Below are 23918 nucleotides of genomic sequence, written 5' to 3'. Positions count from 1 at the left end.
GGTGCCAGGGTGCCCGGGAGTTGGAATTACTGCCCCCCTTGCCTCGTACAGGGGCAGATTCCCCAGGCACAGAGTAAAGGGCAACTCACTTGACATCCTCGCCAGTCTCGCTGTCGGGCACGGTGCTGCACAACAAACACACGAGTGTCAGTAAATGGGAACAATCAGGCGCTGAGCAAACATATTACCCCGCTGATTGGCGCAGGGAGGGGCTCATTACCCCCCGACCCGTATGGCTGGCAGTTTATATAGAGCGCAGCATCTGTCACTTACCTGAAATAGTCACTGCCAGCGGATGTCTCGGGTCATTAGGCAAATGTGCCCATATCCGACGGGCACTTACCCCTCCCTGTGCCCAACTGCCCCCCCAATACACTCATATACAGTCACCTGTTCCAGGACACGTCCCCCGAAATCTTATGCATCTCCCCCAGGGTGGCCAAGAGCAGCGACGACTTGCCACAGCCTACCTGCCCCACAATCATTGTCAGCTGACCTGGGGGGGCAGAAAGTGTATTTTATAGGCGCATCTACGGCACTGGGGGCATTTTAGTGGCTTTTATCAGATTTTTAAACTGTAGAAACCCACCTTGGGGAATGCGGATATCGATGCTGGACAGCGCCGGGGGTCCGTCTGGGGTCCAAGTGAAGAACCCGCTGGTAACCTGGATACGGGCACAAAGAGCGTCACTAAATTGGGCTTTACTGTGCCAGGGCAGTATATACAGTATATATATAATACAGAGGGCAGTATATATATATACTATAGAGGGCAGTATATATACAATACAGAGGGCAGTATATATATATACTATAGAGGGCAGTATATATACAATATAGAGGGCAGTATATATATAATACAGAGGGCAGTATATGTATAATATAGAGGGCAGTATATGTATAATATAGAGGGCAGTATATATATATAATATAGAGGGCAGTATATATATACTATAGAGGGCAGTATATATACAATATAGAGGGCAGTATTTATATATAATATAGAGGGCAGTATATATATAATACAGAGGGCAGTAAAGGGAAAGACATGCCCCAGGCCCATTTTCACACTGGTGGGTGTGGCTAGATTTTACACTCCTCCCCCTCAGTAAACACGGAACTCAAATGACAAATCTATGGGAATTAGTATATTATTAGGGTGTTGGGTGGGCAACTTACTATGATGGGGGGCAGGTACCCATTAATATTGTCCCATAATAAAAGAAGCCAGTCTGATAATATACTATGCCCATGCCGGGCAATGTGAGGGTGAATCTTTCTACCCTTATGCCCTGTATGAGGGTATATAGAGTGGGAACCAAACAGAGGGCATTGGAATGGGGGTCTGCTCCATTGCCCCAGAGACCCACAGCAAGAAGATACCAAATGCCCAATGGTATGGGTGGCAATAAGGATGGGCTGATGGGTAATGGCTGGGGCCCTGTAGGGGCCGGACTTGGGGCACAAGCAGCACAGAGATGGGTGCAAGACTGGCATCCAGGCCCATGCCCGCAGATACCGTGCCCCCCATGACGTGCAGAGGGTGAGGAGGAGACGTGTGGGGGCATCACCTTTATACAAAACTCATTTCCTTCCGTGGGGTTAGGGGCCCCCCGCTGCCGCGAGTTGAAATGGTTCCAGTCGTCCCGGATGGGCCTCTTACGGTTAACAACTTTGAGGGGCTGTGCAAAAGTGGGGAGACAGAGACACCAGTGAACAGGGTGGGCGAGTGGGGTTTATTGGTGGGGGGGGGGGTGTCAGGCATTGTCACTAGTAAGGGTTAATGTGCCCACTGAGGGCCCGGGGGTCACACTTACCACTGCCTGGTACTTGTTCTGGGGGACAGATTTGTTGGACGGGGGGCACTTCTCCACCTCTTCCCCAATCTCTTCACTTGAGAAGAACTCGCTGAGTTTCTGCACACTGAGGGTACAAACGGTACTGAGTCACAACCTGCTTGTACCACGGGGCCCATATCTATTAAATAACTGCCCCCCCCCAATCCCCAGTCGTCCAGTGTATCGGCCAAAATGCGCAGGAGTTTCCCAATGTGAATAGAACATGTGACCTGTTATTAAAGGGCCGGTAGCACCAAAACCTCAGCTTCCAAGGTTCTGGTATTGATTCTATGGATCAGTCGCCGTGTAACCCTGGGGGCTGCCGGGCCGAACAGCGGCAATGGGACAGGCAGATACATAGCAATAACAGATAATCTGATTGGATACAATGGGCTTAGTGCTTAAGGGCAGATAAACAGTGCAGTGCAGATGGTTGAACGTGATGGACGTACGTCTTTTTTCAACCTAACTTACTATGTTACTATGTAACAGGGGTCAGATGTCACTCATGGCCACGCCCACATCTATTGGGCGAAACCCACTCCTATTCCCAGTGGCGCTGCGGCACCGTATTTGTACCCCCAGGAGGGGCAGATATAATTACCCATAGATTTGTTCTGACTCGTAGTGATACCGGCCCTTTAGTTACTGCCTCAGTGACAATCAAGCAGATTACAGGGTCCTGTCTGATTATTGCCCAGGGGGCTTATTGATCTGATGGACCCCTTAACTCTCCTTGGGGACAAAGGAAGGTCCTTGAGGAATTGATTGAGCTGAAATGATCCATCATTAGAATCACCCGGATCACACACAAAGCACATTCATTCTTTGGGATCAATTAGAGTGTAAGCTCTGTGGTACCGGCACTGAACAAGTGAACTGTGGGTAGGGGCTGGGTGTAGAACGCACTGCGCCAGCAGCAATTAGTGGGGTAATTAATTGATTCACTAGTGGCTGGAAACGACTCAATCAGCAGGGGAGCAATTTGGCCTAACGAGCCCGGCCAACGATTAATTGTTCTGCTAACGTCCCATTAACGTAGGGTTGGAGGGGGGGGGGGTTATTCTCAATGAGACTCGGATCTCAGCGCCAGGTCTGAGCTGGATGGGCCGACACCGAATATACTGGGGGGGCCCAAAGTATTGGAGAACTCATCATTGTCTATCAATATATTGGGGTGAACATGGACCCAATGTTATGTGGCCCCAGAGCTGCCGTGGAACCCCCATAAACTGAACCCCACAAAGGCAGAGAGCAATGATTGAGTGATGACCCCCCCGGGGCCCCTTGGGGTTCAGCTCCATCTCACCTGACTAGGGCCTTGACAGTGGATCGGACCACGCTGGAGAGCAGGAATAGGGGGGTGACGAGGATGTGGAAGAGCGAGAGGGAGGCGAAGGCCACGGCCGGGGAGAACTGCTCTCGGTGCAACAGGTGAACATGGACCACGAACGTCTGAAGGGGAAACAGAACCAGAGACGGAATGGTCAGAGCAACAACTACCCATAACGCCATAGGTATCAATGTGTGTTGGTTCTGTAGGTACCGGCCCATTCCTCCCCCCTCGACCCAACACTTTCCCTCTCTCAGCTCTTTCCCCCGACCCCCAGAAATCCAATTTCCTCTCTCTCTCATCTCCTGTCACCTCCGCCTCGTCCTGCCCTGTCTCCTATTAATAGAGAGCCCCCCCCTCCCTGCACTGCCCCCCCCCTCCCTGCACTGCTCCCCCCCTCCCTGTACTGCTCCCCCCCCTCCCTGCACTGCTCCCCCCCTCCCTGCACTGCTCCCCCCCCCCCTGTACTGCTCCCCCCTGACTGAGCAATAAGAGGAGGAGGATGAGGAAGATGCAGATAAGAACAAAGCAGCACCGAGTCCAACGATTCCTCTGTCAGGGGCTTCTCTGATAAGCACCTCCCACAGCCCCCCCCCCAACCGCACTGCTCAGGGGGAGACAATTATGGGAGCAGGGTGGTCTGGCCCCCAGGTTATCTCCTCTCCCCCCATTTGTCTCTCTACTCCCCGAACCCCCTTTCCCTTCCCCTCTCTCCTTCTGTCTCTCATCCCCTCTCCTTTCCTTTTCTATTCCCCCCCCCAACTGTTTGGCCTTACTCCCCCCCCATCCTCCCTCTTCTCCCCCCTTCTATATTTCCCCTCTCCCCCCATTTGTCTCTCTACTCCCCGAACCCCCTTTCCCTTCCCCTCTCTCCTTCTGTCTCTCATCCCCTCTCCTTTCCTTTTCTATTCCCCCCCAACTGTTTGGCCTTACTCCCCCCCCCATCCTCCCTCTTCTCCCCCCTTCTATATTTCCCCTCTCCCCCCATTTGTCTCTCTACTCCCCGAACCCCCTTTCCCTTCCCCTCTCTCCTTCTGTCTCTCATCCCCTCTCCTTTCCTTTTCTATTCCCCCCCCCAACTGTTTGGCCTTACTCCCCCCCCCCATCCTCCCTCTTCTCCCCCTTCTATATTTCCCCTCTCCCCCCATTTGTCTCTCTACTCCCCGAACCCCCTTTCCCTTCCCTCTCTCCTTCTGTCTCTCATCCCCTCTCCTTTCCTTTTCTATTCCCCCCCCCCAACTGTTTGGCCTTACTCCCCCCCATCCTCCCTCTTCTCCCCCCTTCTATATTTCCCCTCTCCCCCCATTTGTCTCTCTACTCCCCGAACCCCCTTTCCCTTCCCTCTCTCCTTCTGTCTCTCATCCCCTCTCCTTTCCTTTTCTATTCCCCCCCCAACTGTTTGGCCTTACTCCCCCCCCATCCTCCCTCTTCTCCCCCCTTCTATATTTCCCCTCTCCCCCCATTTGTCTCTCTACTCCCCCGAACCCCCTTTCCCTTCCCCTCTCTCCTTCTGTCTCTCATCCCCTCTCCTTTCCTTTTCTATTCCCCCCCCCCCCCAAACTGTTTGGGCCTTACTCCCCCCCATCCTCCCTCTTCTCCCTCCTTCTATATTTCCCCTCTCCCCCCATTTGTCTCTCTACTCCCCGAACCCCCTTTCCCTTCCCCTCTCTCCTTCTGTCTCTCATCCCTCTCCTTTCCTTTTCTATTCCCCCCCCACAACTGTTTGGCCTTACTCCCCCCATCCTCCCTCTTCTCCCCCCTTCTATATTTCCCCTCTCCCCCCATTTGTCTCTCTATTCCCCGAACCCCCTTTCCCTTCCCCTCTCTCCTTCTGTCTCTCATCCCCTCTCCTTTCCTTTTCTATTGCCCCCCCCAACTGTTTGGCCTTACTCCCCCCCATCCTCCCTCTTCTCCCCCCTTCTATATTTCCCTCTCCCCCCATTTGTCTCTCTACTCCCCGAACCCCCTTTCCCTTCCCCTCTCTCCTTCTGTCTCTCATCCCCTCTCCTTTCCTTTTCTATTCCCCCCCCCAACTGTTTGGCCTTACTCCCCCCCATCCTCCCTCTTCTCCCCCCTTCTATATTTCCCCTCTCCCCCATTTGTCTCTCTACTCCCCGAACCCCCTTTCCCTTCTCTCTCCCCCCATTTGTCTCTCTACTCCCCGAACCCCCTTTCCCTTCTCTCTCCCATACTCTCTCAGGAGCAGAACAGATATAATGGGGTGACAGTTACATAGTTCATTTGGGTTATGGGGGGGCCTTGCTGGTTATTAACATAAAACAGAGTGAAAGTGTCACTTACAATAAGGACGGCTGCAATCGGTATGGCCGCATTCATAAAAACTGCAGAGAAAAGGAGAAAAGATGTTAGAAAATTGTATGTACCCGCGGCCTGTGTAGCAAATATACATTCTATCTCTCTGTGCCCTGAGAGGGGCAGGAAATAGTAACTATAGGGATTCCCCTGTACTAAGCACAATTCAGCAGGAACAGCCCCCTAAGTTTGCCCATAGCCTGTACAGAGAGATACCATAAAACTATGGCACATAGGGATTCCCCTGTACTAAGCACAATTCAGCAGGAACAGCCCCCTAAGTTTGCCCATAGCCTGTACAGAGAGATACCATAAAACTATGGCACATAGGGATTCCCCTGTACTAAGCACAATTCAGCAGGAACAGCCCCCTAAGTTTGCTCATAGCCTGTACAGAGAGATACCATAACCCTCCCTTATCCCCCCAATTACTGCAGTTGAGTCTGTTAAGGCCTCTCTAGCTATGAGGCTGTACCTGTCAGCACTACCCCTGAGTTACTGATATGAGGCTGCTCTGCAGTTTCCTGGGGGGGGGGGGCTCATTACACAGAGAGAATCCCGGCCATAAAGCAAGGAGGCAGCGAGGAGCAGTTGGATCAGTACAGGGAATACACACGAGACTGTATATCTCTCACCAATAAAGGAACTTGTTCTGCCCCCCCCCCCCCCCCAGGATGCCCCTTGTTGCCCAGACTGATACACAAAGGCCTCACGGGGGCCACAATTAACCCCTAAAGCAGTGATATTTATGCAGAGAGAGAGGTAGAGACACACAGGGGGGCACAGTCCTGACCCCTATAAAGATGGGTGGGTGTGAGGGTTGGGGTTCATTCATCGATTGGCATATAAATCAATGAGAGGTTCCTGGGGGGGGGGGATTGGGATATTTATGGGCCGTCCAGCCGAGGTCACATTATTATGGGAAGAATTTATTTCTAACCCAGAGGGTAACAAGGTTCCCTGTGTGTCAATGTCAAGTGCCCCCCCCCCCCCAAGAGGTAAATTGCCCCAAGGACAATCAATATGGCAGCGCTACAGTATATTCTGCTACATTGTCAGATATGGATCCGACTCCCAGGGGGGTCACGGCCACACGGCCACCAACCCACCCTCATTCTGCCCACACGGGGGCTTCTCTAAACCAACGTAACACCCGGGTATCTGCAACTCCCGGCCCGTAACCTGCTATGGCAACTCCCGGCACCCCTGCCCGTAACCTGCTATGGCAACTCCCGGCACCCCTGCCCATAACCTGCTATGGCAACTCCCGGCACCCCTGCCCGTAACCTGCAATGGCAACTCCCGGCACCCCTGCCCGTAACCTGCTATGGCAACTCCCAGCACCCCTGCCCGTAACCTGCAATGGCAACTCCCGGCACCCCTGCCCGTACCTGCTATGGCAACTCCCGGCACCCCCTGCCCGTAACCTGCAATGGCAACTCCCGGCACCCCTGCCCATAACCTGCTATGGCAACTCCCAGCACCCCTGCCCGTAACCTGCAATGGCAACTCCCGGCACCCCTGCCCGTAACCTGCTATGGCAACTCCCGGCACCCCTGCCCGTAACCTGCTATGGCAACTCCCGGCACCCCTGCCCGTAACCTGCTATGGCAACTCCCGGCACCCCTGCCCATAACCTGCTATGGCAACTCCCGGCACCGCTGCCCGTAACCTGCTATGCAACTCCCGGCACCCCTGCCCGTAACCTGCTATGGCAACTCCCGGCACCCCTGCCCGTAACCTGCTATGGCAACTCCCGGCACCCCTGCCCGTAACCTGCTATGGCAACTCCCGGCACCCCTGCCCGTAACCTGCTATGGCAACTCCCGGCACCCCTGTCTATAACCTGCTATGGCAACTCCCGGCACCCCTGCCCGTAACCTGCTATGGCAACTCCCGGCACCGATATAAACATATCCTTATATATAAATACTCTATGGTTGCCAGGGTTAAATAATCTTTCTGTAACTCGGGGTGTAACAATGGTATCTGCCCCTGGTACCCCTGGGGGGTTATTGCCTACGTCACATGATTAGATGTGTCGGTACCATGAGACCAGTAAATGAATGGGCCTAATGGAGCGTGCCCGGCGCTCTCACACAGCGGCCCATTTGGCACCAACACAATACCCCCATATCTGAGATATCTGCCCCCCCCGGGCATTATCTGCTAAATGAAGCAGCAGTCACACTTCCCAGTAACGAGATAAGGTTCTGCAGTTCTGACCCATTCAGCGGCTGCCGGGCAGCGGTATCAGTCACATGATGCACAGAATAAAGAGAATGAGCCCCCACTAGCCGCCAGCATTAAAGGGCAAGTTTACTATTTCTATAGTCTGGGTCAGTGAGAGGGAAACTACAGATATAAAACAATATGGGCCCCCCCTGGAATTTTTTATTCTGTTTTAGCCTTTGGGTTCTGCATTAGGGGAGTCAAACAAAGAAGAGCAACTGCAAGGCTGCTGATATTCCCCAGTAAGAGAGAAGCAGATGAGGCCGCTGGGTCCCCGGGGGCACAGACCGTGGGTGCAAATTGCCTCTCTATCGCCTGCCGGGGGAGGGGGGGGTGCTGCTCCCCCTGAGGTTTCCGCTCAGGATTCATTCACTTACTGGCAGAAAATTAGATTTTAGTGCAACTGAGCCGACTCATTCCGATCCAGCAACAAACGGGCATTTGGGCACAAGGATCCCTGGCACTCACACACTGGCACTCACACACTGGCACTCACACACTGGCACTCACACACTGGCACTCACACACTGGCACTCACACACTGGCACTCACACACTGGCACTCACACACTGGCACTCACACACTGGCACTCACAGTAGGGCAAGATGGAGACAGTAGGACAAGATGGAGACAGTAGGGCAAGATGGAGACAGTAGGGCAAGATGGAGACAGTAGGGCAAGATGGAGACAGTAGGGCAAGATGGGGACAGTAGGACAAGATGGAGACATTAGGATAAGACAGAGACAGTAGGGCAAGATGGGGACAGTAGGGCAAGATGGAGACAGTAGGGCAAGATGGAGACAGTAGGACAAGATGGAGACAGTAGGGCAAGATGGAGACAGTAGGGCAAGATGGAGACAGTAGGGCAAGATGGAGACAGTAGGGCAAGATGGAGACAGTAGGGCAAGATGGAGACAGTAGGACAAGATGGAGACATTAGGATAAGACAGAGACAGTAGGGCAAGATGGGGACAGTAGGGCAAGATGGAGACAGTAGGGCAAGATGGGGACAGTAGGCCAAAATGGAGACAGTAGGACAAGATGGAGACAGTAGGGCCCCATCTTGCCCTACTGTCCCCATCTTGCCCTACTGTCTCCATCTTGTTCTACTGTCCCCATCTTGCCCTACTGTCTCCATCTTGCCCTACTGTCCCCATCTTGCCCTACTGTCCCCATCTTGCCCTACTGTCCCCATCTTGCCCTACTGTCTCCATCTTGCCCTACTGTCCCCATCTTGCCCTACTGTCCCCATCTTGCCCTACTGTCTCCATCTTGCCCTACTGTCTCCATCTGTCCTACTGTCTCCCATCTTGCCCTACTGTCTCCATCTTGCCCTACTGTCTCCATCTTGCCCTACTGTCTCCATCTTGCCCTACTGTCCCCATCTTGCCCCTACTGTCCCCATCGTTGCCCCTACTTTCCCCACTTCCTACGTCGCCCATCTTGTCGCCCTACTGTCCCCATCTTGCCCTACTGTCCCCATCTTGCCCTACTGTCTCCATCTTGCCCTACTGTCCCCATCTTGCCCTACTGTCCGCCATCTTGCCCTACTGTCCCCATCTTGCCCTACTGTTCTCCATCTTGCCCTAACTGTCCCCATCTTGCCCTACTGTCTCCAATCTTGCCCTACTGTCTCCATCTTGCCCTACTGTCCCCATCTTGCCCTACTGGTCTCCATCTTGCCCTACTGTCTCCATCTTGTCCTACTGTCTCCATCTTGGCCCTACTGTCTCCATCTTGCCCTACTGTCTCCATCTTGCCCTACTGTCTCCATCTTGCCTAACTGTCTCCATCTTGCCCTACTGTCTCCAATCTTGCCCTACTGTCTCCATCTTGCCCTACTGTCTCCATCTTGCCCTAACTGTCTCATCTTGTCCTACTGTCCCCATCTTGCCCTACTGGTCTCCATCTTGCCCTACTGTCGCCCATCTTGCCCTACTGTCTCCATCTTGTCTACTGTCCCCATCTTGCCCTACTGTCTCCATCTTGCCTACTGTCCCCATCTTGCCCTACTGTCTCCATCTTGCCTAGCTGTCCCCAATCTTGCCCTACTGTCCCCATCTTGCCCTACTGTCTCCATCTTGTCCTACTGTCTCCATCTTGTCCTACTATACCTAGAATGTTCTCCTCTTTCTACGTACCACAGCTGCTTAATGGAGCTCTATAAGGTTTGGGACTGAGGAAACGTGGGTTTATTTGCACCACCCCAGTATCAAGTCCATAAGGAATGAATGTGGAGGTGCCATTTAGTTTACTGCCACTTAGCTAAGCAGGTCGGTACCTGTATAAACACAAAACCAAAGTATAATATATATCTCAGTATATATGGGGCAGAGGGACTCACTGGATATGGACGTGTAGAGGGCAAAGGCCTTGAGGCTGTTCATCTCCTTCTGGCGGGTCTCCTCCACGCTGCTATGGAATATGTGCTCCCACGAGTAGAGTTTCAGCAGCTTTATGCCCCGCAGCATCTCATTGGTCTTCTTCAGCCGCTCATTAGAATATTCCTGCAACAGATGTTTGAACTGTTTGTTGGTCTGTAGAACAGGAGCAACATTGTATAAATGGAGCCACGTGTCCGACAGCTCCTACTGGAACCGCTTCAACTTGGCCTCCAAATGGGAACTGACTCATAGGGTAGCCAAGCCGTAGCCAATCAGAGCGTTAGAGCACTCACAGGGTTAGACCAAGCCGTAGCCAATCAGAGCGTTAGAGCACTCACAGGGTTAGACCAAGCCGTAGCCAATCAGAGCGTTAGAGCACTCACAGGGTTACACAAAGCCGTAGCCAATCAGAGCGTTAGAGCACTCACAGGGTTAGACCAAGCCGTAGCCAATCAGAGCGTTAGAGCCCTCACAGGGTTACACCAAGCCGTAGCCAATCAGAGCGTTAGAGCACTCACAGGGTTAGACCAAGCCGTAGCCAATCAGAGCGTTAGAGCCCTCACAGGGTTACACCAAGCCGTAGCCAATCAGAGCGTTAGAGCACTCACAGGGTTACACCAAGCCGTAGCCAATCAGAGCGTTAGAGCACTCACAGGGTTACACCAAGCCGTATCCAATCAGAGCATTAGAGCACTCACAGGGTTACACAAAGCCGTAGCCAATCAGAGCATTAGAGCACTCACAGGGTTACACAAAGCCGTAGCCAATCAGAGCATTAGAGCACTCACAGGGTTACACAAAGCCGTAGCCAATCAGAGCATTAGAGCACTCACAGGGTTACACAAAGCCGTAGCCAATCAGAGCGTTAGAGCACTCACAGGGTTAGACCAAGTTGTAGCCAATCAGAGCGTTAGAGCACTCACAGGGTTAGACCAAGCTGTAGCCAATCAGAGTGTTAGAGCACTCAGAGGGTTAGACCAAGCCGTAGCCAATCAGAGCGTTAGAGCACTAATAGGGATACACCAAGCTGTAGCCAATCACAGGGCTAGACCCACATGGGGCCCAACACAGGCAAATAAAAGCCCATTCCCACTTGCCCTATGTACTGGAACCAGTACGGCTCCTGTGCATGTAAAATGCCCTGAGAGGTGAAGTTGCCCTTTATCCCAGAGGCAATTAACGCCCCGGGGGGGGCAATATTCCGGGATTAGAGCAGATTTATTTGGAACGAGCGGAGAATATTCCGTGTTAATGAACTGGCGACGTGCGAATTATTGAATTAAACTGCCCCCCCCCCCCATTGCTTCTGGTTATTACTGCAGTGCAGAGGGGGGTAGAATTAAACTGCCCCCCCCCATTGCTTCTGGTTATTACTGCAGTGCAGAGGGGGGTAGAATTAAACTGCCCCCCCCCCCCATTGCTTCTGGTTATTACTGCAGTGCAGAGGGGGGTAGAATTAAACTGCCCCCCCCCCCATTGCTTCTGGTTATTACTGCAGTGCAGAGGGTGGTAGAAATTAAACTGCCCCCCCCCCCCCCCATTGCTTCTGGTTATTACTGCAGTGCAGAGGGGGGTAGAATTAAACTGCCCCCCCCCATTGCTTCTGGTTATTACTGCAGTGCAGAGGGGGGTAGAATTAAACTGCCCCCCCCCCCCATTGCTTCTGGTTATTACTGCAGTGCAGAGGGGGGTAGAATTAAACTGCCCCCCCCCCCCATTGCTTCTGGTTATTACTGCAGTGCAGAGGGGGGTAGAATTAAACTGCCCCCCCCCCCATTGCTTCTGGTTATTACTGCAGTGCAGAGGGGGTGTAGAATTAAACTGACCCCCCCCCATTGCTTCTGGTTATTACTGCAGTGCAGAGGGGGGTAGAATTAAACTGCCCCCCCCCCCATTGCTTCTGGTTATTACTGCAGTGCAGAGGGGGGTAGAATTAAACTGCCCCCCCCCATTGCTTCTGGTTATTACTGCAGTGCAGAGGGGGGTAGAATTAAACTGCCCCCCCCCCATTGCTTCTGGTTATTACTGCAGTGCAGAGGGGGGTAGAATTAAACTGCCCCCCCCATTGCTTCTGGTTATTACTGCAGTGCAGAGGGGGGTAGAATTAAACTGCCCCCCCCCCCATTGCTTCTGGTTATTACTGCAGTGCAGAGGGGGGTAGAATTAAACTGCCCCCCCCCATTGCTTCTGGTTATTACTGCAGTGCAGAGGGGGGTAGAATTAAACTGCCCCCCCCATTGCTTCTGGTTATTACTGCAGTGCAGGGGGGGGTAGAATTAAACTGCCCCCCCGTGGCCCCTATATAATGAATCCCCTGCCATGGAATGTACATTGGGGTATAAATACTCACGGGGCACTGGGGGGCCTTCTAGTTGGTAAATGTGCCCCCCACGGATATATATGCTGCCCCGGGAAAGGGTAACTTAACCCCATGCCCTCAGGGCCCCACGTTACCCCCATCCCTGCCCCATACTCACCAAGGTGCTGCGCTGGGCCTGCGAGAGCTTGGTAGCCACAAAGTACTGGATGGGGGCCAGGACGATAATGACGACGGCCCCAATTAAGGCGCTGATTCCCAGTATGTAGTACAGGAGAATGACCCCCACTATGATCTAAAGGCAGGAAGAGGAAACAGAAGTCATGTGACCATTCTACCTGCCCCCCAGTTATGCCCCTCACACCTGCCCCTTGGCCAGCACAATCTTCAGTTGCCCATATCCTAGAAAAGAGGGAAATAATTGGACTCAGTTGCCCCTGGGTACCCTGAATACAGCACTCTGGGGGGGGGGGATTGGGGGCTTCTCCAGGGTCAGACTGGGCCACCGAGACAGACGCGTTAAACTTACGCACACTCAGGGGAGGACGTCAGGTGGGCGGACCCTGCAGGGGGTTAGGGAGGCTCAGCGGGGGGGTTAGGTGCAGGGGGCGTGGCCAGTGGGGCACCTGCAGAGGGTTAGGGAGGCCTCAGCGGGGCCCCTGCGGAGGAGGGGTTAGGTGTGGGGGGTGTGGCACCTGCAGGGGGTTAGGGAGGCTAAGTGGGGGGGGGGTTAGGTGCGGGGGGCGTGCCCGGTGGGGCACCTGCAGGGGGCGTGGCCAGTGGGGCACCTGCAGGGGGTTAGGGAGGCTCAGCGGGGGGGGGGGGTTAGGTGTGGGGGGCGTGGCCGGTGGGGCACCCACCTGCAGGGGGTTAGGGAGGCTCAGCGGGGGGGGGGTTAGGTGTGGGGGGCGTGGCCGGTGGGGCACCTGCAGGGGGTTAGGGAGGCTCAGCGGGGGGGGGGGTTAGGTGTGGGGGGCGTGGCCGGTGGGGCACCTGCAGGGGGTTAGGGAGGCTCAGCGGGGGGGGGGGGTTAGGTGCGGGGGGCATGGCCATTGGGGCACCTGCAGGGGGTTAGGGAGGCTCAGCGGGGGGGGGGGGGGTTAGGTGCGGGGGGCATGGCCATTGGGGCACCTGCAGGGGGTTAGGGAGGCTCAGCGGGGGGGGGGTTAGGTGCGGGGGGCATGGCCATTGGGGCACCTGCAGGGGGTTAGGGAGGCTCAGCGGGGCCCCTGCAGGTGGATTAAGGGGTTAGGTGTGGGGGACATGGACAGCGGGGGCACCTGTAGGGCCCTGCACCCCCCAGTCTGACCATGGGCTTCTCAGTGTAATATTTCCCCTTGCCCCCTAATCCTTCTCTATCCCCCTCTTCTCAGGAGTTGGTACCTTCCCTGCTGCCCCTCTAGAGACTGTAGTGGAACCAGCCTGGTCGGGCTCCATTCATTGGTCCGTTCCTTGCTGCAGTCTCAGGGGGCAAACAGCTGGCAGTGGGGGGCTCTTACTGAGTCTCTGCAGGACTCTGAGCAGCCTGTTGCCCCCAGTCAGGGCAGGTTGGCCTTACCTGCACCGGCATCGCCCACAGGTTGGGGCACAAGAAGAAGAACCACATGAGCTGATTTGTGTCGATGGCCACCAAGTTACAGATCTGCCCCGAACTCATCTCCCCCATAGACATGTTAGAGGTGGAGAGGTGCATGATCTTGTTGTAGATCTTGGTCTGCGGAGAGACATCATCATCATCATCATCAGTATTATTATTATTATTATTATTATTATTATTATTAGGCACATAGGCTGCAGCCCCACAGTATGGCAGCTCCCGGCCTGGGGGGGGGGGGAATGCTCTGGGCTCATCATTAGATACATACCATCCCTATTTATGAGAAAACTAATGGAACAGGACCGGCTAATAAATATTTCATGTTCCCAATTTCTATGTAAATGGAAATAATCTTATTTACAGCTGATTTGTGTCCTCGGGGGGGGGGGGGAGCGGGGGATTAAACCATGAAATGAATAAATAGAAAACAAAGACCAATTGCAAAGCTGTCGGTGTCTCTGCAGAGAAATAAAGGTTTATATAAAGTTCTGCTTCGCATCCCAAATGTTCCTGCTGAACCCGACGGCGCCAGTGACTTGTCCCATTAATCCTCTTAAATGAAATTCCACATCAGGTGTGAAAATGCCCCCTAATCCCAACTGTCAGCTCTTTATCCATTTAGCATTCATGGAGCCCTGTAATGAGACTGGGGCTGAACTGAGCTTGGGGGGGGGGAGGAAAGGGGATCTCACCATCAGCATAGGAAGGGGTTCCTTACTGTAAGGGCAGTCAGGTTATGGGGTTCCCTACCCAGAGAGGGGGAATGAGTGATACATTGGGGGGGGGGGGAGGAAAGGGGATCTCACCATCAGCATAGGAAGGGGTTCCTTACTGTAAGGGCAGTCAGGTTATGGGGTTCCCTACCCAGAGAGGGGGAATGAGTGATACATTGGGGGTGGGGAGGAAAGGAGATCTCACCATCAGCATAGGAAGGGGTTCCTTACTGTAAGGGCAGTCAGGTTATGGGGTTCCCTACCCAGAGAGGGGGAATGAGTGATACATTGGGGGTGGGGAGGAAAGGGGATCTCACCATCAGCATAGGAAGGGGTTCCTTACTGTAAAGGTGGCCATACACGTGGCGATCCGACGATGTTTCGTGCGACCATCGGTCGCACGAAACATCGTAAGATCCGCCACACACCATTCAGGACTGAATCGGCAGGTAAGGAGAAACAATAGGATTTCTACCTCCTTCTGCCGATTCAGCTCTGAAGGGAGAATTTTGGTCAGGCGCCTTCTATGGCGCCCGATCAAAATTTTCAAACTTGTCCGATCGGCGAGTCGTCCGATATCGGCAGCTTCCTGCGATATCGGTCGACTCGCCGACATGCCATACACGCACCGATTATCGTACGAAACGAGGTTTCGTACGATAATATCGGTGCGTGTATGGCCACCTTAAGGGCAGTCAGGTTATGGGGTTCCCTACCCAGAGAGGGGGAATGAGTGATACATTGGGGGTGGGGAGGAAAGGGGATCTCACCATCAGCATAGGAAGGGGTTCCTTACTGTAAGGGCAGTCAGGTTATGGGGTTCTCTACCAAGAGAGGGGGAATGAGTGATACATTGGGGGGGGAGGAAAGGGGATCTCCCCATCAGCATAGGAAGGGGCTCCTTACTGTAAGGGCAGTCAGGTTATGGGGTTCCCTACCCAGAGAGGGGGAATGAGTGATACATTGGGGGTGGGGAGGAAAGGGGATCTCACCATCAGCATAGGAAGGGGTTCCTTACTGTAAGGGCAGTCAGGTTATGGGGTTCCCTACCAAGAGAGGGGGAATGAGTGATACATTGGGGGGGGAGGAAAGGGGATCTCCCCATCAGCATAGGAAGGGGCTCCTTACTGTAAGGGCAGTCAGGTTATGGGGTTCCCTACCCAGAGAGGGGGAATGAGTGATACATTGGGGGTGGGGAGGAAAGGGGATCTCACCATCAGCATAGGAAGGGGTTCCTTACTGTAAGGGCAGTCAGGTTATGGGATTCCCTACCCAGAGAGGGGGAATGAGTGATACATTGGGGGTGGGGAGGAAAGGGGATCTCACCATCAGCATAGGAAGGGGTTCCTTACTGTAAGGGCAGTCAGGTTATGGGGTTCCCTACCAAGAGAGGGGGAATGAGTGATACATTGGGGGTGGGGAGGAAAGGGGATCTCACCATCAGCATAGGAAGGGGTTCAGTTAATGGCAGAGAGGGGGGATGATGGGTTCCTCAGTAGGATGTTGGCCAGTTGGCCGGCCGGTGAGGGGTTCAGATGAAGGATAAGGCAGTGGATATTGGATCAGTACCTCATTGCCCGGCAGTGTCTCTAGGCCGGGGGGGGGGGCGGTGGGCTCGGGGGCAGCTGTTACTATAGGGGTGAGTGCACACGAGAGCACAATGCACAGTGTTTATGGGATACAGAGAGCAAACATGGGAGTCTCGCACGAGAGCGTTGCCGGGCAGCAGAGTCACAGAGAGAGAGTCACGGGGGGAGACACGGGGGGAGACACGGGGGGGGGGAGACACGGGGGGGGAGAGAAATGAGTTGTTTGTGGCAATTTACTGTTTACAGGGAAACCCTTTTGAAATAAAAGTGGTATAAAGGTGATACCTTATTGGCTAGATACCCATAGCTTCCAGAACATTCTAGTTCCTTTCTCAAGCTGATTACCTAACGGTCACCCTGTAAACATTTCTGACTGGCTAACACGGTACCTCACCTTCTGCTTGCAAGGCATGCTGGGAGCTGTAGTGCAAATCTGATATATCAGCCCTTAATTTATAGTGTAATGAACCTGATATAAATATCCCTTGGGCACCAGTTACTAATGGGGGCACCAGTTACTAATGGGGGCGCCAGTTACTAATGGGGGCACCAGTTACTAATGGGGGTGCCAGTTACTAATGGGGGCACCAGTTACTAATGGGGGTGCCAGTTACTAATGGGGGTGCCAGTTACTAATGGGGGCACCAGTTACTAATGGGGTGCCAGTTACTAATGGGGGTGCCAGTTACTAATGGGGGCACCAGTTACTAATGGGGTGCCAGTTACTAATGGGGGTGCCAGTTACTAATGGGGGCGCCAGTTACTAATGGGGGCACCAGTTACTAATGGGGTGCCAGTTACTAATGGGGGTGCCAGTTACTAATGGGGGTGCCAGTTACTAATGGGGTGCCAGCTACTAATGGGGTGCCAGTTACTAATGGGGGTGCCAGTTACTAATGGGGGCACCAGTTACTAATGGGGGTGCCAGTTAATAATGGGGGTGCCAGTGACTAATGGGGGCGCCAGTTACTAATGGGGTGCCAGCTACTAATGGGGTGCCAGTTACTAATGGGGGTGCCAGTTACTAATAGGACGCCAGTTACTGATGGGGGCACCAGTTACTAATGGGGGTGCCAGTGACTAATGGGGTGCCAGTGACTAATGGGGGCGCCAGTTACTTATGGGGTGCCAGTGACTAATGGGGGTGCCAGTGACTAATGGGGTGCCAGTTACTAATGGGGGTGCCAGTGACTAATGGGGTGCCATTTACTAATGGGGGTGCCAGTGACTAATGGGGTGCCAGTTACTAATGGGGGTGCCAGTGACTAACCTGGGCACAACTGGCTTGGCATTCCCACAATGCAACGCTTCCCTACCTGAATGGCCCCGCGCAGGTTGATGCCCGTCTCGATGGCCACATAGTACGAGGCCTGCAGGAAGCTTCTCTGCAGGAGGAGAGCGAAGAAGAGCAGCACGGCCAGGACGTAGGCGTTGGCCAGAAACTCTTGGGAGGAAATGAAGAAAACGCCGAGGAAAATCGGCTGCAAAACAGAGAGAAAACGCCCAAATGAGATGCCCAGTGGGCGGGGACATGGCCCAGCAGCTTTAAAACCCGCCCCCGAGGATCTGCTGGGAGGTTCTGTTACCTACAGCTCCGCCCAAGAGGCTCTGGGTTTAAGAAGAATCAGCACCAAATCAATCCGTGTCCCACCCCCCTCTGTGCTGGGTTCCCTGTGATACCTATGGGGGCAGCAGGACCCCCCGGGGCACCAAGTAACTGAGTCAGGACATGGGAGGCTGAATTGGGCCCCGCGTGAGGCCTCACTGGGTGCATCGGTTCTGATCCAGTTTAGCTGCTGTCCCTGTGAGTTATAACCTGGGGGAGGCAATGACTTCTGGGATACCTGCCTGGCACACACTGTAAGAGCCAATCCAATCCAATCAGTCACCTGAAGCCCCACCCCCTGGCTACTGGGCCAATGGTTGGATCCATGAAGGCTCCGGGCTATAAGATTAGAAATTGTATTGAATTAATGGGATGGAATTATTGTTGCCCCATTCCTCGGTGCTAATGGAACTAATCTCAGGTGCAGGGGCAATTACTGTGCAGGGGCAATTACTGGGGGCAGATCCAGACTGTACCTACCGACCCCCCCGCTGACTCAGCACGACCCCATTAACCATTATCCCAGACTCACAGTGTTTGCTCTGCCCATTAATCACTGGGCTCGGGGCCCCTGTTGATAAGAAATCTGATTGGCTGATAGCGAGGAGCCCCCAGCCGGTTCCATCTGGCCCATCTGTTACAGGGAGATAATGGGGCAGAACAACAGAACCTTATCTCTGTGAGTGCAGGGAAAGGGCCACTTAGGGTTAAGGTGCTCAGCGCTCGGGTTAATAAGAGATCTGATTGGATGATGCGCCGGTAGCCAAGATACTCACTGTGGGCCCCATCTGCCCCTTCCTAGAAACCAATCTGTCAATCACAGAGTTAAAGGCACAGTCCCACAATCCCTCAGCCTGAGAGGGGACATGCGTGCACCATTGGCCCCCGGGTCTCATGCACCATTGGCCCCCGGGTCTTCTGCACCATTGGCCCCCGGGTCTCATGCACCATTGGCCCCCAGGTCTCATGCACCATTGGCCCCCGGGTCTCATGCACCATTGGCCCCCGGGTCTCATGCACCATTTGGCCCCCGGGTCTCATGCACCATTGGCCCCGGTCTCATGCACCATTGGCCCCGGGTCTCATGCACCATTGGCCCCCGGGTCTCATGCACCATGGCCCCCGGGTCTCATGCACCATTGGCCCCCGGGTCTCATGCACCATTGGCCCCCGGGTCTCATGCACCATTGGCCCCCGGGTCTCATGCACCATTGGCCCCCGGGTCTCATGCACCATTGGCCCCCGGGTCTCATGCACCATTGGCCCCCGGGTCTCATGCACCATTGGCCCCCGGGTCTCATGCACCATTGGCCCCCGGGTCTCATGCACCATTGGCTCTCACAAGGGGCCCCAGGGAAGGGGGCAGTATATATATCGCTGGGGCAGTAATTACCCCAAACATCAGCCAAATAAAGTGGCCCCCACTCATTGGTTCTGGTGCTGATAAAGTGTCCAATTATCTCTCCCGCTGTGGGGAAGAGTCGCTGAGATTGGATATCGATCTGTGTGATAAACCAGGGGCCCCCAGTGGCTAAGCCCCCCCCCCCATGATATCAATGCATTTGGCCGGAGGGGGAGACATCAGGGTGTGAGTTCCCTGCACTGACGCTTATTTGTACGTAATGTAACCATTCCCCATAGACTGTAACCGAACAGCGCCCCCTAGTGCTCTATAGCACAGGAAATCCAGAAGCTCAGGGATCGATCAGGGCTTATAGTTACTAAACTACATTTCCCAGCATTCTCAGCCCCAATGCTCCCTCCGGCCTCTGTCACTCAGATCACTTCCCCCCTGAATTGGGGATACTCAGGGGCCCCCCAGGTGAAACTCATTTAGTTGCGCCCTAGAGTGAGGCTGCTGCCTCCATGGAGATTCAGATTTACCCCCCCCCCAGGGCACTAGCCAGTAGCATCCCAAGGGTTGGCACTAAGCGTGTAGGAACCAAGGGAGTAACTGCCCCCGGGCAGGGCACTAGCCAGTAGCATCCCAAGGGTTGGCACTAAGCGTGTAGGAACCAAGGGAGTAACTGCCCCCGGGCAGGGCACTACCCAGTAGCATCCCAAGGGCTGGCACTAAGTGTGTAGGTACCAAGGGAGTAACTGCCCCCCCCAGGGCACTAGCCAATAGCATCCCAAGGGTTGGCACTAAGCGTGTAGGTACCAAGGGAGTAACTGCCCCCCCCCAGGGCACTAGCCAGTAGCATCCCAAGGGTTGGAACTAAGCATGTAGGTACCAAGGGAGTAACTGCCCCCGGGCAGGGCACTACCCAGTAGCATCCCAAGGGTTGGCACTAAGCGTGTAGGTACCAAGGGAGTAACTGCCCCCGGGCAGGGCACTACCCAGTAGCATCCCAAGGGTTGGCACTAAGCGTGTAGGAACCAAGGGAGTAACTGCCCCCGGGCAGGGCACAGTGCCAGTCAGTAGGGGTTACCTGTGGGTGGAAGGTCTTGTTCTCCTGGCTCAGGTGATGGACAATCCCAGAGATACAGAGGGGCCCCGCGAACCCCAACATGTCGGCCATGATGCGGAAGATGCTGCTCAGGATGAGGGGTCTCCCGAACGCCTGGCACAGGGCAAACCAGATGGACTTGGGCCCCGCCGGGCACGGGGAGCTCTTGCTCTGTGAGGGGCACAAAGGATTCTGGGTAAGAAAGAGGGTTAGGTCATGTAACAATAAGGCTACAGTCATGCAGGGTCCAGCAGGAACAGCCTGTGGCAATCTGGCTCTGTACTGGGGAGCCAAATATCTGATCCCCCCCCCCGCTCTGCCTTAGAGGGTCTCTCTGTGGTATCATTCCCACACTCCCCGCACCCCGGTATCATTCCCACACTCCCCGCACCCCGGTATCATTCCCACACTCCCCGCACCCCGGTATCATTCCCACACTCCCCGCACCCCGGTATCGTTCCCACACTCCCCGCACCCCCGGTATCGTCCCACACTCCCCGCGCCCCGGTATCATTCCCACACTCCCGCGCCCCGGTATCATTCCCACACTCCCCGCACCCCGGTATCCTTCCCACACTCCCCGCACCCCGGTATCATTCCCACACTCCCCGCACCCCGGTATCATTCCCACACTCCCCGCACCCCGGTATTATTCCCACACTCCCCGCACCCCGGTATCATTCCCACACTCCCCGCACCCCGGTATCATTTCCCACACTCCCCGCACCCCGGTATCATTCCCACACTCCCCGCACCCCGGTATCCTTCCCACACTCCCCGCCACCCCGGTATCCTTCCCACACTCCCCGCACCCCGGTATCATTCCCACACTCCCGCCACCCCGGTATCCTTCCCACACTCCCGCACCCCGGTATCATTCCCACACTCCCCGCACCCCGGTATCCTTCCCACACTCCCGGCACCCCGGTATCGTTCCCACACTCCCCGCACCCCGGTATTATTCCCACACTCCCCGCACCCCGGTATCATTCCCACACTCCCCGCACCCCGGTATCATTCCCACACTCCCCGCACCCCGGTATCATTCCCACACTCCCCGCACCCCGGTATTATTCCCACACTCCCCGCACCCCGGTATCCTTCCCACACTCCCCGCACCCCGGTATTATTCCCCACACTCCCCGCACCCCGGTATCCCCCACACTCCCCGCACCCGGTATTATTCCCACACTCCCCGCACCCCGGTATTATTCCCACACTCCCTGCACCCCGGTATCATTCCCACACTCCCCGCACCCCGGTATTATTCCCACACTCCCTGCACCCCGGTATCATTCCCACACTCCCCGCACCCCGGTATCATTCCCACACTCCCCGCACCCCGGTATTATTCCCACACTCCCTGCACCCCGGTATTATTCCCACACTCCCCGCACCCCGGTATCCTTCCCACACTCCCCGCACCCGGGTATTATTCCCACACTCCCCGCACCCCGGTATTATTCCCACACTCCCCGCACCCCGGTATCATTCCCACACTCCCTGCACCCCGGTATCATTCCCACACTCCCTGCACCCCGGGGAGAATATTTCCCTTAATTAGACCCCAGACTGACAGAATGACCCGACTCCCAAACCCAAACTGCCAGTTCCGACTGCCGAACACAAAGGGGGAACATTTGGGGAATTATACAAATAAATAAATAGATTGTCTCTGCAGTAACACAAATAAACCAATAAGGCGGAGGCTCCGGGTCACTCCAATAATAATCACTGGGAGCTGAACTGTAACTAAATACACTGAGAGCCGAGACCCCCCCAGTACTGAGAGCGAGGGTCCCGCCCCCAAATGTGCAGCTCTACCAGGTTCAGTCTATACATCCTGCAGCTCCATTATTCTTAGCCCCCGCCCCAAGCCTTAGCCCCCAGTCTTAGGCCCCGCTCCCAGCCTTAGGCCCCCAGACTTAGGCCCCCAGTCTTAGGCCCCGCTCCCAGCCTTAGGCCCCCAGACTTAGGCCCCCAGTCTTAGGCCCCACTCACAGCCTTAGGCGCCCAGACTTAGGCCCCCAGTCTTAGGCCCCACTCACAGCCTTAGGTGCCCAGACTTAGGCCCCCAGTCTTAGGCCCCACTCCCAGCCTTAGCCCCCAGTCTTAGTCCCTACTCCCAGTCTTAGTCCCCACTTTAGGCCCCACTCCCAGTCTTAGTCCCCACTTTAGGCCCCACTCCCAGTCTTAGTCCCCCAGTCTTAGTCCCTACTCCCAGTCTTAGTCCCCCAGTCTTAGTCCCTACTCCCAGTCTTAGTCCCCCAGTCTTAGTCCCTACTCCCAGTCTTAGTCCCCCAGTCTTAGTCCCTACTCCCAGTTTTAGTCCCTACTCCCAGTCTTAGTCCCTACTCCCAGTCTTAGTCCCTACTCCCAGTCTTAGTCCCTACTCCCAGTCTTAGTCCCTACTCCCAGTCTTAGTCCCTACTCCCAGTCTTAGTCCCCACTTTAGGCCCCGCTCACAGTCTTAGGCCCCACTCCCAGCCTTAGTCCCCACTCACCTTCTGGGAGTGGAAGGCCTTGTTGAGGAGCAGGTAGTTGGTGACGGCTCTCATGGCGATGGGCAGTTTCCCAATTGCTTTCAGGTCGATGGGCTTCTTGTGGGCAGTTTTAATGAACGTGTTCATCCACCAATAGGTTCCCTTGGAGAGGAGATTAACGAACGGCTGGAGGAACCGAACCCCCAAATCCTGCAGGTCCTCCGGGGGCTTCACCTCTTTGGGGCATTTATAGAAGACATATCTCTGGAACAACAGCCCCGGCGTAAAGGGCAAGTTAGAAACAGTAGTTTGAAATATAAAGAAAGGAGGGGGGGGGGTCCTAATAGCAAGTAATTCAGGTTTAAAGGATAAGTTAAAGTAATGAAAAACACTCTTCCCCCTATCCCTTCTGTCTCTCACCCCCCCCCAACTGTTTGGCCTTACTCCCCCCCATCCTCCCTCTTCTCCCCCCTTCTATATTTCCCCTCTCCCCCCATTTGTCTCTCTACTCCCCGAACCCCCTTTCCCTTCCCCTCTCTCCTTCTGTCTCTCATCCCCTCTCCTTTCCTTTTCTATTCCCCCCCCAACTGTTTGGCCTTACTCCCCCCCATCCTCCCTCTTCTCTCCCCTTCTATATTTCCCCTCTCCCCCCATTTGTCTCTCTACTCCCCGAACCCCCTTTCCCTTCCCCTCTCTCCTTCTGTCTCTCATCCCCTCTCCTTTCCTTTTCTATTCCCCCCCCCCAACTGTTTGGCCTTACTCCCCCCCATCCTCCCTCTTCTCCCCCTTCTATATTTCCCCTCTCCCCCATTTGTCTCTCTACTCCCCGAACCCCCTTTCCCATCTCCTCTCCAGCCATACTGGAAGGGAATATATATGACACGGGGGGGGGGGGCAGGTAATTGGGTGCCAGGGGGTAACAGCTGGGGAACGGGCACATAGTCACGTAATTAATAATCCAAGCAAATCAGGGAGACACTAATCTGCCCCCCCCCCCGGGCTGAGTTCCTTGGCACAAACCGTAGGGAGGGGCCCTGATACCAATATCGGAGGTGTTTGTTA

General features: G+C 54.8%; 1 protein-coding gene across 3 annotated transcripts in view; it reads right to left on the bottom strand.

The window, feature by feature from the left end:
* abcc8 (ATP binding cassette subfamily C member 8) overlaps positions 1-23918 on the bottom strand; it is a 70619-nt gene that overhangs the window by 27217 nt on the left and 19484 nt on the right. For 2 of the 3 annotated variants that reach the window (XM_031900330.1, XM_031900331.1), the window contains exons 5-17: positions 22878-23120; positions 20356-20544; positions 17634-17798; positions 13977-14132; positions 12579-12713; positions 10062-10224; positions 5473-5513; positions 3148-3293; positions 1818-1923; positions 1572-1682; positions 590-665; positions 391-496; positions 90-125 (exon numbers count right to left, since the gene is read on the bottom strand). In XM_031900330.1, the coding sequence (XP_031756190.1) occupies positions 90-125; positions 391-496; positions 590-665; positions 1572-1682; positions 1818-1923; positions 3148-3293; positions 5473-5513; positions 10062-10224; positions 12579-12713; positions 13977-14132; positions 17634-17798; positions 20356-20544; positions 22878-23120 (1673 nt within the window). The remainder of the gene's footprint in view (positions 1-89; positions 126-390; positions 497-589; positions 666-1571; positions 1683-1817; positions 1924-3147; positions 3294-5472; positions 5514-10061; positions 10225-12578; positions 12714-13976; positions 14133-17633; positions 17799-20355; positions 20545-22877; positions 23121-23918) is intronic. The other variant, XM_031900332.1, reaches the window with a different exon arrangement.

Source organism: Xenopus tropicalis, chromosome 4 (genome assembly GCF_000004195.4).
Source record: "Xenopus tropicalis strain Nigerian chromosome 4, UCB_Xtro_10.0, whole genome shotgun sequence".
In the NCBI taxonomy this organism is placed as follows: Eukaryota; Metazoa; Chordata; class Amphibia; order Anura; family Pipidae; genus Xenopus; species Xenopus tropicalis.
The sequence above is the reverse complement of the archived record's forward strand: the minus strand, read 5'-3'. Positions and strand labels throughout refer to the sequence as shown.